This window comes from Leptodactylus fuscus, chromosome 4 (genome assembly GCF_031893055.1).
Source record: "Leptodactylus fuscus isolate aLepFus1 chromosome 4, aLepFus1.hap2, whole genome shotgun sequence".
NCBI lineage: Eukaryota > Metazoa > Chordata > Amphibia > Anura > Leptodactylidae > Leptodactylus > Leptodactylus fuscus.
Window position 1 is genome coordinate 61,709,410 of NC_134268.1, and position 16,710 is coordinate 61,726,119.

At 40.7% G+C, this 16,710-nt stretch overlaps 2 protein-coding genes across 2 annotated transcripts in view; one reads left to right on the forward strand and one right to left on the reverse strand.

Moving 5' to 3' along the window:
- Positions 1-317: 317 nt before the first annotated feature.
- Positions 318-11,589, reverse strand: MCM4 (minichromosome maintenance complex component 4). Its single transcript, XM_075270493.1, has 17 exons — positions 11,486-11,589; positions 10,527-10,600; positions 8,793-8,954; positions 8,540-8,703; positions 8,353-8,454; positions 7,545-7,640; positions 6,862-6,957; positions 6,353-6,491; positions 5,740-5,960; positions 4,822-4,942; positions 4,255-4,514; positions 3,353-3,718; positions 3,040-3,167; positions 2,746-2,953; positions 2,229-2,457; positions 1,423-1,556; positions 318-692 (listed from the first exon to the last, which is right to left on the reverse strand). Exons 2-17 carry the CDS (start codon positions 10,594-10,596, stop codon positions 600-602), a joined length of 2,589 nt encoding a protein of 862 aa, XP_075126594.1. The 5' UTR covers positions 10,597-10,600; positions 11,486-11,589; the 3' UTR covers positions 318-599.
- A 270-nt stretch (positions 11,590-11,859) lies between these two features.
- Positions 11,860-16,710, forward strand: part of PRKDC (protein kinase, DNA-activated, catalytic subunit) — a 130,176-nt gene continuing 125,325 nt past the window's right edge. Inside the window, exons 1-3 of the mRNA XM_075270572.1 lie at positions 11,860-12,087; positions 15,896-15,972; positions 16,354-16,446. Of these exons, the coding sequence (XP_075126673.1) occupies positions 11,883-12,087; positions 15,896-15,972; positions 16,354-16,446 (375 nt within the window). The 5' untranslated portion in view covers positions 11,860-11,882. The remainder of the gene's footprint in view (positions 12,088-15,895; positions 15,973-16,353; positions 16,447-16,710) is intronic.

Below are 16,710 nucleotides of genomic sequence, written 5' to 3' on the forward strand. Positions count from 1 at the left end.
TAGTCCGAAAAATACGGTAATTCACACAATGTGACTGAGGGCCCAGCTTACCATCAGACATTAGAACAGACTGTATAATATATCAGATTTATCATCCAACAGCAGCCACTGTGATAAATCTGGTACATTTACACTTCCTAAGACTCCATGCACACGACACTAGTTTTTATCTACAATTACGGACCCATCAATTTCTATTGGCCCATACACAGCAGCAGTTTTTATTGAAGAGCTGCAAAAAGCACACTATGCAAATAGAATGGAAAAAGTTTATTTATTGCAGGCAATAAGAAACATTTAGAATTATTATTATTTTTTTTTAGCATCTACAAGAATGTAGCATGTCAGAAAATACAGCTAGCCTGTAATCTTACACCAGTGCTCTGCTTAGTAGCCTAAAACAGTTACACAATATGAACTATGGCAAACCACTGGTTATTGTGCAGGTTATGAATCAACAGATCCATAAGAGGCGCAAAATATGTACACAGATATAAACCCAAGACACTTGCAAGTAGTAACCCCTAAGAGTATCAAAATGCTAGTATGGATTCTTCAGCGAGAATGAACAGCAGCAAACCGTAACGCTGACACTCATTTTACAACAAGCGGACAGTCTTTCCAGTCACAGTTAAATAGTCTTCATCAGCCAATGCATGCAAAGCTTCATCGAACATGTCCTTTGTAATTGCCTGCAAAATAAAAATAAAGCTTTTAAAACTATGCCTCTCAAAAACATTATTTCAGTCATATAGGCTCTAGAGATGAGCGGCGACTTTTCGAAACTCCCGTTTCGATTAGCAAGCACCCAAAAGAATGAATGGAAGCGGCCGACACGCAGGGGGTTAAGCAGCCAGCCGCCAGCAAAATCTGCGCGCTGGCTGCTTCCATTCATTCTTACGGGTGCGTGCTATTCGGAATGGGAGTTTCAAATAGTCGCCGCTCATCTCTAATAGGCTCTCAAATATACACAGTTTCTCACTCACAGGTTTCCATAATGACCAAAAATAACAAGTTTCAAAAGTAAAGACTACCACAAGAACAAAGTCATCTGAATAAATCATGATCCACATGTTACAACATTCAGCAAGACAACAACTTTTGCAGTCCTCTTCTTTATACGAGATGTTTGGATCCTACTATAGGAATAACCTTATACTTGTGTAAACACGGTTGTGTGCAGGATTATATTTACATTTATACATTTGGACCAGTCTTGGTAACAATAGTTTATGTCCAAGAATACAATTTGTTAAGACAAGAACAAATTAATTCATAATAATCTATAAATTCAGTAAGCAAAAGATTTGATTGTGTGTTTTGGAGAAGGAAAGGGGTGATCAATATGAAGCTTGAGATTCACCAATGTAAATTACTATTAAACATTAGAGTAAAGTTGAAGAGATGGAAGTGTGAACTTACTGCATCAGACTGCCCTCGAAGATCCTCAAACAGCTGCTGGTATTTCATTGCTGGCGTTTTGCCTTTAGACTGGATCAGTTTCTTCAGGGCCTGAGCCAGTTCCTCCTTGCGTTTGCGAGCTGTGGCACTCATTCCTAGAAAATATAGGCAAGACAAGCAAGCCAATTAGATGGTTTCATATTCCTAAATGCTATGCTTCCATGTGTCAGATGGAGAGGTTTGCTACAGACTTTAGTAATGGACAACCTGAAAACCTATGGTGGATGGGAATTATGTTGAGTACACACACACACACACACACACACACACACACTTTAAGCAAACTTTGAATGCATTAGACTGGGTTGACGCATCAGTTCTGTCCCACCTGTGCACTAAATGGACTTGTAGCATTTTTCTGTCATTACCATATACAAAACTGGGGAAGCCGTAGGGGTGTTTGCGCGTGAGTCACACATTCTTTTACAAGCCTTTAAAGGGGTTATCCAGCTATTCAATGATATACGATAAGACATTATTTTTGGATCAGGAGGATTCCAATAGCCAGATCCCTCAGATCAGCAGTTTTCCCATACTGGCAGAAGCTGCAGAGCTCAATTCCTATACTTATAATAGCAGCTATGGGTACTACAATGTTCATGGTAGCCAGTGAGCACTGCAGCTTGTGCCGGCATGGGTAAAACATCCGATCCGAGGAGTCCTGGAGTCAGAGCCCCAATCAAGGACTGATGTTCTCTCCTATGGATGGGTCAATTTTAAAAAGCTGGATGATCCCTTTAAGCAAAGTTTCCCCAAATTGTCTTTACCTGTAGTAAGAATAGAGATATCTACAATTCCGGTTCTTGGATCTGTGGCAGACTGTTTTAAAGCTTCACGATGAAGGCGTTTGGCTTCTTCTACATCAATTGTTTCTACTTTACTTGAAAAGCGTACTTTGGCATGAGCTTCAGAGAGACGAATCAGAGACTCCAACTGCCTTGGATAAGCAGATACCATTCCACGACCACTGCCAATTTTTCTCATGTCTACATAAGCCTTTAATACAAAAATGAACAACCTTTAAAAAAGCACATTTACCCCTCCTGTTCTAAACAGATCTAGGAACAACCAAAGCAGAGAAGGCTTCGTAAAGTCACCATTATGTGATAACTGCCTGAAGAACATGAGTAGATGGACTAGTTGCCAAGTAGTATAAAGCCTCTGCATTGCAAACACTCATATTTGGAGCAAGCGCTAAACACTGAGAAGTGAGATTCAGTAGTATTCTGTAGATGCATCTGCTTTAGCAATTGCATTGTCCATTAAAATTATTCATAACATTACCTCAATGAGCGCTTGGCTAGCCTCTTCACTTAGTCGGGGGTGGACGTATGTGCGCGCATACGCAATATAATCTTTTAATACTGCCATATCAAGTTGCTCCTCATTTAACTGCTCTTCACTCTGATAGTATAAAGCCACAAGATGGTGAGCCAGGCGCCGATCATAGGTTTCATCTTGTGGATCCAACATCAAGAATATGAGGTCAAATCTATGAAGAAACAGCTAAAATTAACCTCCATTGAAATTTAGTTTTCGGATAATCTCATGCAGTCAGTGAATACTAAGCCAATCTACCTGGATAAAAGCGTATGGGGAAGTTGTATGTTCTCAATTGTGGTTTTCTTAGGATTCCACTGAGACTCAACAGGGTTTGCAGCAGCCAGAACAGATGTCCGAGCATTTAGCTGACAGATGATTCCAGCCTAAAGAGTGGGGAATGAAAGAGAAAGCTCAAAGAGTGACACTGACATCAATAGTCTAATAGGCCAAACTACAATGCATTTTATGGAAGCCTTTAACCTCGAGTGCATGAAACATTTTTTTTTTCAAAAAACATAATATTTCACTTAATAAAATGCCTTTAGGCTGTATCAGTGTGTTCACGTACCTTAGCAATTGATAGGGTCTGTTGTTCCATGACTTCATGAAGTACAGATCTAGTGCTCTCATTCATTTTATCAAACTCATCAATGCAACAAATGCCGTTGTCACTTAGCACCAAAGCTCCTGTTTGGAGAACCAATTGCCTTGTCTCCGGGTCCTTCATCACATAGGCTGTTAAACCTACAGCACTGGAGCCTTTCCCAGAAGTATACTGGCCTCTAGGCACAAGGTTATAGACGTATTGTAGAAGTTGAGATTTACTTGTACCAGGATCACCACACAGAAGAATATTAACTTCAGCTCTGAACTTTCCCCTTCCTGTATGACTGAAATCCTTGCGTGTGCCACCAAACAGCTGCAGCAAAATACCCTGTGAAGACATATTTGTGTTAAAAGCAGAACAGTATATAAATGGACGATAAATGTATTAACTTTAATTGCTACAGTGTCTATCTTAATATATGGCTATTCGGGGATAGAGATATTTGAGGTTTGTGCTTGTAGCAATAGGATTTAAAGTGAGAAGACAGTGTCACTAAGTCAATTGTGTTTACAGATACCAAAGTCATCTCATAGTGCAGAGCGGGTTGAGGAATCAACTTTTAATCCAGAGGCAAATGAGCCATTTGGAGTACCCATGACGTGGCTATACCAGCTGGAGGACCAATTTTATACTTTGACATAAGGAATGTTCACTATATCACCAACAGCCCCAATAACAGCATATAAGCGGTTTAGAAGACATTTTGAGGGTGGTAGATGCTCTTTAAACAGGTAAGCAATGAATTTTTATTACCACTTTAAAAAAAAAATTAAAAAAAATCCTTGACAACTTCCAATACTTTGTTAGATCTCTTAGTGCAGCAATAAAGACATTATGCAGATTTTCCTTAGAAATACACACACCTTTTTGATATCTTCATGCTCATAAATACTAGGTGCCAGAGCAGCTGCAAGCCTTTCATAGATGTCAGGCTTAGCAGCCAGCTCCTTCAACATCTGTATACGTTCCTCAGTGAACATCTTCTGCTCAGTCTCCTCATCAATTCCATGTAGACGCTTGGAGTCAGTCTTACGATAATGGATGACATCAATATGTGTCTTATACACAGACTTGACATTTCTTACTTTAGGATTTACACGAATGGGAACAGCTCTGTATATACCTACAAAAAAAAAAAATTTAAGTTTAAATTTTGAGTACATTGTAGCCAAGAAAACCAAAACTATTCTAATGCTTCAGAGTCAATAGATTTTTAATAGATGCCCCAATATCCATGAGAATTTATTAAATCAATACATTCAAATCTACGTATAATACAACTATGATAAATGTATGTGATAAGATGGTTAGACCATTTACATACCATTTATTTTTTTTAAATTTTTCCAGTGCATAGACAACCTGTAGTTGTCAATTGAGAAAAAAAAAAAAAAGTTTCTGTATCACACACACAAATCCTCAGTACACACCTGTCACATTGACCCTATCTCCAGGCTGTACTTTATCTACCAAATCATTATGCGCATATAAAATTATAGTGTGGGGAGTCTGACCAGCCGGCATGTCTTCAGGAGCCTCTTGAAGTTTTATCTAAAAATATAAAAAATACAAAAGTGTCAAAAAAAAATAAATAAAATAAAATTGAAAAACAACAGTCGAACATAACATGGACTGGCTGTATTTTAATTTGAATAAAGATTTGCCTTTCATACACTTAAACTGTTAAGATTTTGCTGTTAAAATTTTCATGAATGAACAGTAACAGTTATACTGGAATTTGGGCATTTCCACATATGATTTTAAAATCCATTAGAGATTATACAATGAATTAATGACAAGGTCTGCATATTTTATACGTAGATTATGACATGCTGCAGATTAAAGGCTGGTCTTACACGGCCGTAATGTAAGTCCGTAATTGAGGGTTTTCAATTGCGGACACATTATATTCAATGTGGCATCTTACACCACCGGATATTTTATCTGTGGTGTGGCCGGGCCGCAACCGTGGTCTGCAATTTATAGGAAATGTCCGTAATGGCCATGAACTGCGGCACTGAACGGACTCGCCCATAGAACTCTATGGGCGAGTGCGGCAGGACACGGACGTCTGTGGAGTCTATGTTGCCGATCAGCAACCTGCGGACCGTACATTCAATACGGTCGTGTAAGACCAGCCTAACAGTGTCAATTTCTGTCAAAAGTGTCATCCACGTAGCATCTACTGTAATATGCAGCTACATTTCCAATTGCATTTTTGCATGGAAAACTTTTTCCGCAGACTATAAGACAATAGTCACCGCTGTTCTACCTCTGATTACTTAAAGAGTATTTTATAAATTTTACATAATACAGTAATAAGTTACAGACATCATTCGACTACATACCATTTGTTTATCTGAAAACATGGAGCGATTGTGAATCAGTGCCATGCTGTGTGTGGTGTTACAATGCTTGCAGACTGCCGGCTCTGCAATGCGGCCCCTGTCAATCTCCACTCTTGTACTGAAGGCGCACACTTGACACTTAAAGAAAGCTTCTTGCATTTCTGGGATAATCTGTGAAGTCCTGATGACCATTCCTCCAATTGTGATTAATTGATCAATGTCTGAAAAACAAGTTTTGATAGAGAAACCCTTCCTTTTAAAATTCTTTAAATTGACATATAAACAAAGTCGGGGGATAGAGTGAAATAAAAAGGGTATAGAAAACATGTTAAAGTAACAGAGTAAAGATTATACCTTGACCCAGATTTTTTTAGACAAATGTCTGCACGTAAATTTAATACAACGACCAACCTAAGGAAACTTTAAACCAATGAAGAAGAAATTCCACTGGTGGTGTACTGTCAGTTTGGAAGACTTTAGACCTGACAGACTACACACAGTATCTTTGCAACAAGAACTGCAAAAAATCTAGGTACAATGTTTTACAGATTGAGGGTTTTTGTCTGGCATTCACCCCCAAATAAAGCTGTACATTTGATGGAACAACTATTACCTTCAGGGTTCAAACTCCTCATATTTCTAGTCCTTAAGGCATTGTAGGGTCTGACTTGAATCTGATGCTCCAAGATAGAATCAGGGAAACGCTCAAAGAACAGTTGGTTAACAGCCATATCAAAGGTCGGAATAACTTCCTAGAGACAAATAGATCAATACAATTTAATTAGATACAAGACATTTTTTTGAAAACCGAAGCAAAAATGGTTAGCCATCACTGCAGAAGAGAGGGACGCGCCAACTCCACAGTCCACTAGGACTTCCACTAATCTATCAGTATTCACTCAACAAGTGGTTGAGTGATAACCTGTTACTGGAATACTACCTCCAATATTATGACATATTTGGTGCGGATTTATGAATACTGGCCATTCCTTAGCTTTGGAAGGAGCAACCTATTTATGAGGTGGTGCAAGCGTCCTCATAACTCAGGTGCACCCTCAGAAAAGTTGCCCACCTGTACTGAAATCTACACCAACCTGTAACAAAGTATTAATGCAGGATTACCTGTGGGTAGCAAACCAGTTGTCTATACAGATCTTGGTCAAAAGTCCTCAGATGGTCACAATCAACATTTAAGAATGGGTCTCCAACCACATTGATCTATAAGACAAAAAAAGAAAAAGGCAGAGGGTTGTTAGTGGTTAAAATAGAACTGTACTATAAACTTCAAGGGCTTGACTTTATGAATTCCCTTTTGTTGGCAAGCTGCAGTGCAACTGTTGGGGTCTTGTTGCATATTTCACATAATGCATTGTAAAGGGTAACATTAGCAGTGAAATAATTTGTTAAAATCTCATCTGCATTAACATTGCTGTAAATTCTACACAGTTTTCACACAAAATGTGGAAAATATATCCCATATGGATGTACCCATACAGTACTTTTGTCATTACAGTCATCCATTTTGCCATTCACTTATATGGGGATTCCAGGAACACAATCTCACAAGCCCCATAGAAGTGAATGCAGCGCTGGTCAGTCATGCGCAGTGGTAGTCACATGAAGGATGAAAGGGGAATTTCGATCCCTATTCTGAATGCTGTGGAGCCCGCAGTGGGACTTTGGCAATCTGACACTTATCCCCTTATCCTGTACGTGTCTGTCTGTAATGACAGAACACCTTTAAAAGAACTTAAAAAGTTAATACCAAAATAAATGCAAACAGAAATATCACATTTTCAGCTCACCTCTTCAAGACGCTGCATGTAAATAGGTTCATTCAAATCCAAGCCAACATTTTCCTCCTCTTTGGCAGATGGATCAATAAAGCGCTGGATAAAACGCTACAGAAAAATAAAACTCCAGTGAAAATACTTCAGGGGCAAAAACAAAAACAAACAAAAACTGCATATCACTTCAAGACAGAGCTCATTTAAAGCACAATTCTCTTCCTTGCCAAAACACCCCAGGATTTAGGAAAAAAATTCTCAGAAAAATGAGCTAGGGGGAAGGGAAGATTATTCTCTCTATGTGAGAGAACTGCCATAAATGAGAAATCGGGCCTCTTTTTTGCAGCAAAAATCCAAAAGTCACTCTTTTGCAAAAGTAGCTCAGCCTAACAAATTTACTCAATTCAGACAAGTGTAGAGAAATATATAGGCAATCTACACCGGGTCCTGACTGATGTAGATTTCCATTCTGACACACAGGAGTGCATCTAAATTAAGAGGCCTATTAATTCAGGCACAGGCTTACCATTGGTTGGACCCGAGTCCTTCTTCTCTAGTGGAATTGATATTTAAAAAAAAAAAAAAATTCAGGCACAGTTGGCTTCAGCAGGGAAATGGATTAAGATTTTCCCCAAAACAAACCCCTTTAGTTGTCTTTTCTTTTAGAGAAACACATAGGCAAGTTGCCATTACACCAGCAGATCAGCCTTATGCAATTCAACCAATAAAAGCTGGTGTCCACAAGTAGACCACATGGTGGCATCAAAACTCTGGTAACAAGGTAAATGCTGTAAGGAAAGAAAAGGTCTTTACAATATTTACTCACCTGGAATTTCTCCCTACATGTAATTACATTGACATCGGTACCCCAGATCACCAGTTTTTGTTCCATGGACTGATCACTTGTAACCAGTTCCTCTGCAGCAGGCTGCAGGTAGAAGGGAGAAAAATACTTATTGTAGAGAAAGATAATGTATAGCGTCTTCAATGTTACAACATGGTGATAGACCCACCTGGTCTGACTGCAAATCCACCTGCTTGAGTTTGCGAGCCGACCCTAAATCAGGCCTTTGCCTAGCAGGAGTTCCCCGGATACCGCTCCTCGGAGTCCCCTCCACTCTAGAACTTGGTGTTCCATATGTTAAAGGTGAGCTCAAGTCAAGTTCACTCTGAACAACTGTAATGAAATGTAAAGATGTCATTCATCATGAATAAATCATAGGTTTTACAAGTAATTAAGGAAACTGCAAAGAAACCTATACACACTTGAAACTCGTGACGGTGCTGGGCTTGAGAAAAGCAGCTCTTGTCCAGGACTCTGGAGATCACCAGATGGTGAAGTTGGCATGGGCAAAAGTTCACTTATTGATGTCGAGTCCTCAGTCCTTCGTCTATGGGATGGAGGAGAGTGAACTTCCTCACTGCGAGCTAGATCAAAGCACAAAAGTAAAAATTGTACTCAGCACTGGATTATACTTCACAAGCCATGTCCTTACTTATGTATCATGGCTCAAACCTAAGACAACCTAACCATTTATCTAAACATATCACACACACAAGCCTAGGCATGAAGAGACAATAGGGGTTAAAGGGTATTCCAGTTAAAGCAAGTTACCTTCATCCAAAGGATAGGGGATACATTTTTGATTGGCAAGTCTCCCCCACCCCAGCTCCACCAGAGTGACTGATCATACACTGCGAGCCACTCCATACATTTCAATGGGGACCAGCAGAGATAGCCAAATGCTTGCTCTATTTCCAGTGGTCCCAAGTCAAACGAATGGAGTGGAGCTTGCTGTAAGACCAGGTGCCCTGGTTGGAACTAGGGTGCAAAATGAAGTTAATTTTTTTTTTTTTTTTTAACTGGAATACCCCTTTAATGCTTGAGCAAACAGCTGTAGATTGTAAGGGAATACAGTGGTCCCTTGATGTTCGCGGGTCCGACCTTCGCGGAAGGGCTATACCACGGGTTTTAATATTAATGGAAGAATACTCCGTTTTTTGTTTTTTTTTGAACACCACGGGTTTTCCCGTGGCCGCTCATTAATATCAGAAAAGTTTTGTGTATCTTCTTCAATGGTGAGTACCCATATCATTTAATATACTGTACTGTACGTAGACTATTTTGGATATGAAGAGTATTGCAGGACATCCCCTAACATGAGATTAAACACCGCATCTCCACTTCGCGGAAATTTGACTTTCGTGGGCGGTCTTGGAACGTATCCCCCGTGAAAGTCAAGGGACCACTGTATTCACATGACAATACAACACATCAGAAAAAAACAACATGTCATTTTGCAGCGGTCTGCAGTTTAGAATGGTGGACAAGCTTCCTTTCCAATGGAGAAGCAAAGTATAAGTTGAAATCCACCCAAAAATCAGCAGCAGGCTCTGCCAAGTAAATGTTCCCTTTCATTGATGTAATAATAGGCAATAAGCCGTGAAGAATCACTAAGAGCCAGAACATACCCCAAAATACAGAACAATCTTTCCCACTGTGTCTAACACACTAAGCATAGTAGAAAAAAATCTAGCACTCAAATACAAATAAGAATGGTTCAGCCATTCCTACTTACCTTTGAGTGTCAATTTTATTTTTTTACTAAGCTAAGGATTGAGACACAATCCTGGGAACAGGATTGGATTAGGGCAGTAGTTCTCAACTGTGCCAACGCCATGACCTTTTATACAGTACATGTTGTGGTGACATCCAACCATAAAATTATTTTAGGTGCTACCGCAATTGCCTAGTTTGCTCACCCAACGCCACCTGGATCTGCCTGGAGATGGATAAAGGAGTGGTGTTTTGGTTCCGAAGATCATCGTAAATATGCATTTTCCAATGGTCTTGTGAAAGGTTGGTTCAACCTCCCAAAGGGGTTGTGGCCCACAGGTTGACAACCATTGGGTGCCATGCTTATATTTTATATTTAAGATACTAGGTTTTTCAAACCATAGAGAACTGAACTGCACATCCCAAAGTGAGTCATTACTTACGAGTTGGAGGATTACTACCGCGTCCGCGTTTGTTCCTTCTGCGGCTTGGTGTAGATGCTGGGGAAGACATGGTGCTGAAGAAAGCAAAACAAAAATCAGGAAAACAAATCTCACAGTCAAAAATGAACAAGCTTTGCATAACTGAACAGTACAGGTTGTTATAATAAACTGTGTAAAATGTCTCTTTCTGCTTTATCAGGCTGTGTCCCTGCTCCCTCTCTGCTAGATTGATATATACTCTGAAATTCTCCGCTACATCCATCTTGAAACAGGTCACATGACTCAGATTACACATAACTATAGAAGACTATACAGTACTAATTTTTAGATTCTTATGTGGGTAAATTCAATTCCACTGTTTTCGCCACAGAATCTTCTAAAACGTAACATCTTACGGTACAATCTTACAAAACAAAGCACCAGAAAATCATGCTATACACCAGAGACCTGCTGTCCTGAAACTACAACTCCCAGCATGCTCCATTTTCACAAGTAGCTCAGTATAGAGTCCTAATCCCAGTGCAGACTACATCACATAAAAGAGGGTGGATTATTTTTTTTGCAATTTTACTGTTAAAATTGCTACATCTTGTCATAGTGTAAAGTATCTATTATACAATATTAGGTTATTTTCACATATTTCTGTCGGGATAAGGTGAAGAAATTATATAATGGAAATACAAAAATTCTATCATTGGTCTATGTAGCCCGGCTTTATATATATATATATATATATATATATATATATATATATATATATATATACCCCGACTACAGAGCAGTCATTGCCTCATAACTATATGGAAAACTCAGCGGATCTGACTGGACAGAACTATAAACTATAGCTATAGGAGTGAATAGCTCATGATACGTCTGGGATTTGTAGTACTCCCCTAAGAAGACTTCTCCACAGAGGCGCTAATAACTCCCACCCTCTGTACCGTGGCCCGGACACTCACCAGATCAGTCGGTGGCGCTAGAAGACGAGACAGGTCTCTCACGTTGTTGTTCGGCAGCAGCTTCTTCTCCCGCCTGAAGAATTCGCGCCAATCGGAACGTCACGTGACCGTTTTCGCGGGAATTTTCATGTCCAACACTGACTGGAAGGAATGTTCCACCCCATTGGGCGGGGATAGAAGTTAAACGATTAAAACTGTGTGATTTTTATGACTAAACGCTAACAGGCTATAGGAAATGGTCTTGTAATACGTGTCTGTAAATATGAACAACCAGTATCGTGTCACTTGCGTCTTTGTGACAGAGTAATGTGATGTCTTCTTCATTTCCGTAATGGTACAGTCCCTCCCCGGGACTTCCGACTTGTATTGGCAACACGGCCAGATTGTCTATGCAGACATGTCGTCTATAGATGCCGGTGCTGCCAGTTCCGATGGAGGAGACGGAGCGCCCCTTGAATCAGCTGGCGGGATCTTTGTCAGTCTGCACGAACTCCACCGCCTGCTGGCCAGCGGGGATCCCGGCTCTTGTGAGGCTTCTCTCGGCCTCTTACGCAGCCTGGGCGAGGAGTGTGTGATCTTAGCCCCGGGGAGCAGTGTACTGGGTGTGTGCCATACCGGAGCGCATTATTATTTATTATATACGTGATACTGAATGTGATAGAGTAACAGTAGCGGACACTGAGGCTGTTGTGTAGTACAGACAAGTCCCAGCATGGCCGGACTACAGGGGGCAGGAGAGGGAATGATGGGAGTTGTAGTCACAGCAGCTAGAGAGCCCTGGTGTAGTCACTGCTGGACTCTCCCTCTAAGTGATCTATATCATCTAATACACAGAATATGGGATAAGTGTTGTACAACCAAAGATCACCGTGTAGCATCCCCCGCTAAGGCTTATTTCACATGTGAATACCGTGTGGCGTAATTTTTGATAAAAACCACTTCAGAAAACGCCAGGCGGTTTTTCCCTCCCAGACAGTGAATGGACCATAAAAAAAAACGCGTCATGGCTTTTGGTTGCAGTTTTTGGCAAAAAAACCGCAATGCAGTTTTTGCCTCCCATTCACTTCTATTGACTTCCTGAGGTGGAATCTGCCTTAAGAAAGGTCATGTCGATTGTTTTTTCCGCTAGCCGCAAAAAACGCTAGCGGAAAAACGAACGCTATCAGTCTCCGTAGACCACCATTATGACGTGGATTTTGCGCCACTATCCGCCTCCTCTGTGCCCGTGTGAACAGGCCCTAATAGTTACCATGGCAGGATTGGTGCCAAAAAATCCAAACAATGGATTTTTTTGTGCCCCATTTGTGACCACAATTCACTTTCATTACCTGTGATAAGGCAAGGCTTCTCAGCAATCTTAGACCACGTGATATGTGACACAGCCATAGTCCACTTATAGCCGTAGTCTGGATATTACATTTTTCCAATAGATTATTAAAAAATATTTAAGGGGTTATCTGGCTCCAAAATGAGTTTTCATACTGACGACCTATCCACAGGATATCAGTATGTAATCTGTTGGGTTCTGATACCTCGACTCCGCACAAAAGATTTGCTCTGGGTGCCGGAAACTGCTAGTGGACGGGCAGTGCATATACCGTAGCACCTCTCCTTTTCTAGTAATAGTAGCCATGGAGCAGTCTTGTCCACTGTATAGAGGTGTCCCGATGGACTGTAGCACCACTGCTATTACTTATATAGGATTGGTGAAGCACACACTGCCCATCTACTAGCTTCTTCCAGTACTCGGAGGCTGCTAGAGCAGATTAATTGTGTGGGGTCCAGGTGTCAGACCCCCCAGTAGATCACATACCGATAACTTTTCCTGTGGGATGATTTAAAGAGGACCTTTCATCAGGTCGGGCACATGCAGTTTTATATACTGCTGGAAAGCTGACAGTGCACTGAATTCAGCGCACTGTCGGCTTTCCCGATCCATGCCCGGTGTAAAGCGCTATCGGTCCCGGGACCGTAGCGCTTTAGTGTCAGAAGGGCGTTTCTGACAATTAGCCAGGGTCGCCGTTCTGCCTCGCGGCGCCTATCGCGCTGTGCTGTGGAGCGGGGAGGAACCTCCCTCTCCTGATAATACTCGTCTATGGACGAGCTGTGTGAGCAGAGGGAGGGGGGAGTTCCTCCCCGGTCTCAGAGTACAGCGCGATAGGCGCCGCGAGGCAGAAGGACATTCCTGGCTAACAATCAGAAACGCCCTTCTGACACTAAAGCGCTACGGTCCCGGGACCGATAGCACTTTACACCGGGCATGGAATTACAAGGGGAATGGAAAAAATAAAAATTTAAATCAATATTTTGTGTGACTGCCCATTGGAGGAGGAGTCCTGGGAGGGATGAAATGTCCCCCACTGAGCTCTGATCTCAACATAATAAAGATTGGGATTACATGAAGAGGCAGAAGGATTTGGGAAACCTACCTACACTAATCTGTGATGCTCCCTAGTCCCTTTTTTTTTTAAACAACCTACCTGCCTAGTTTTCCCAAAAAATTGTCTGCAAGTGCACCGAGAACAATTGATGTTCTGAAGTCAAAGGGTGTTCACATCAGACTATTGACATTTTTGTCTTTGAAGCTTTCTTCCTTTACAGCATTTTCCCACACGTCTAAAACTTTTGCTCAGTATATATTTTCCTCCTCCGGTTGCCCTCTCCCTCTTGAATGTTTGGGACACTAAACCACCCACAGGTCCTTACGGATCTTGAAAAATTCATCTTGCTGTTATTTTGAGTGTCTGTTTAAAGAATAAAAAATCCATAGTAGGATAAATCTACATACAAATTACATTTTTACACCTCAAATCTATTGCAAACCTCCCCCCAAAAATCTTCATGTATTACATGCGGAGTTAGCTGTGGCTTCACCTCAGATTTCACCACTGCTACAGTGAATGTAGTGAAATCCACAGTGAATATTTGCATCATCTTTCCTTGTTCCGTAATATACTGCAGATTTTACCAGTGCAAATCCACCTCATATAGATCATGTGTCAATTCACACTAAAGTGTCCAGTGCTAGTTGAGAATGGGCCACTTCTGCGTATTGGATTGTCACTGGCGGCCTACACAATAACAGATAATTGCTCAAGACTTGTCTGATGAACGTCTGGGACCTCAGGCACTGGACACATAACGGGTAGAGGGAAAAGAACATCAGGGAGCTCTATAACATTTGTATAATAGCAATATCTAGATACAGGAGCATTTTTTAAAAAGTAATATTGAATTATGACAACCATTTTAAGGCATGTGTCACATTCTCGCAGCAGATTGGCCACTGAGAAATTGCCAACTGCTAAGGCCTGGTTCACATCTGCGGTCGGTAAGTGCAAGCAGCACTTTAATGTTTCTGATTCGTGCGGACATTGCGCGGTAAATACACGGACCCCATTATAGTGTATGGAGTCCGTGTGCTTTCATAGCTAACCATTTTTTAATATGTTCAGAATTCTGTTCGGGGGGTCCCCAAGCACACTCCCAGAACAGAATACTGAACGCAGATGTGAACCGGGCCTAACCCTCTGCAATGTGTAGAGCAATGAGATTTAAACAAAACCCATCATCACCCTGCAGGGAAAAACCCACAGCACAAAGTGTCTTGTGCTGCAGGTTTTGGACCCACAGCATGTCAGTCATTGTCTATTTGACTACAGTTGTCAGCGTTTGCAATGCAAAGATTCTGTTGAAAGCCAAAAAAACTCCAGCCAACCTGAATAGTTTGGCCTTCGCTACATAGGTACTGTATGTGTATGGGACTACAGGAATGAATAGCTCAGCGTGCTAGTCATAAAAAACGGTGATGTGCTGAGAGCCTTAAGTACTGTTCTGTTTATCCATGTAAGGTTTTATAGATCAAAAGTGGATGACCAAAACAAACTTGTTTGATCCTGTCCAGTAGTTTTGGGGAATTTGTGGCTGTAATACAGTCTTAATATTTCATGCACATCTCATGCCTGCTGGGTCATTATTAAGACTGGCATACAGATTGGCAGTCTTAATAAATACCCCACAAATATTTACTACTTGTAATCAGAACTTTACAGAATAGACATTTGCCATCATGTGGTTGTCTGGGCTCCAGTTGTGCCTGGTACTGTGAAGGCCCTCTAGTGGTTGTGTCATCCAGTGTCTGAAGTTTTAGGCACTGTATACAGCTGTTTTCATACACTGCCTAAACAGCTGTGAAATATTGATTTTCATGGTAGTAAGTGAAATCTGCAGAAAAAACTGACCAAATCTGCTGCAGAATTGTTCTTCTGTTTGTGAAAGCCATAGACACTTACGTTGTACTGAATTTTCTTGTAGAATCCATACCAAGCTTTCAGTTACTAGTAATATGACTGTACATCAGTATTTATTTCTACCCACTTGTAAACTTCTTTTTTTTTTTTCCCCTCAAAGCTTTGAACACATCCTTGGTCTTTTCAAAGGAATATGGCCTGCTGTTATTTATCCACAAATCCCTCAGCAATGAAGAGGTAAGTTATTTGTATGCTGCTGTTGGTACAAAAGTACCGTATTTGTCGGACTATAAGACACACTTTTTCCCCAAAAATTTTTTGGGGAAAATGAGGGTGCGTCTTATAGTCCGAATGTGCATGCAGAAGACGGAAACCTGAGAACGGAGTCCAGACACTGGTGTGAACCCAGCGTAACTATGTGTCAAATGGAGAATTCCTCCACTATAAGACATGTAAATGAAATATGCCACAAATTATTTTTCAACTTAATAAAAATTCCCTATGAGTTAGTGTGAAAATAACTTATTTTCATTTGAGGATGTGTACCTATACAGGCTATAAGTGCCGTGTATGTGCACACACCTATAATAATGTTTTTCTAATGTGATTTCTATTCAGTATCGAGACTGTAGAGAAGAAGCTTTAAAATTCCTGTGCACTTTTCTTGAGAAAATAGACCAGAATTCACAACCATATGCCCTAGAAATCAAGGTAAGTTGTTATGTCATAGTGTTTCATACTTTTTAAACTAATATGCCAAGCTTAGTAGGTGCGTATTCTTAGATTACTCTATTAATGTCAGTGTGCTAAATTTAAAGATGTTCTGTCATATTATATGGATCTGTATTTTTCCAATCAAAATGAAAAACTCATCCATAGAACCTGACCCAATATAAGCCAGTGAGGGACATCAGAGGCTGTTCTGGTACAAAGGATCATGCGATTTATGGAGGTCTCTGTTTATAAATGGAGCAT

Coding starts and splice junctions, on each gene's coding strand:
- MCM4 (XM_075270493.1), bottom strand. CDS start 10,596: ATGTCTTCCCCAGCATCTACACCAAGCCGCAGAAGGAACAAACGCGGA. Junction 4,515..4,821: donor AGATAGGGTCAATGTGACAG/GTGTGTACTGAG, acceptor TTTTTTTTGTAG/GTATATACAGAGCTGTTCCC. Junction 3,719..4,254: donor AGCATGAAGATATCAAAAAG/GTGTGTGTATTT, acceptor ATGTCTTCACAG/GGTATTTTGCTGCAGCTGTT.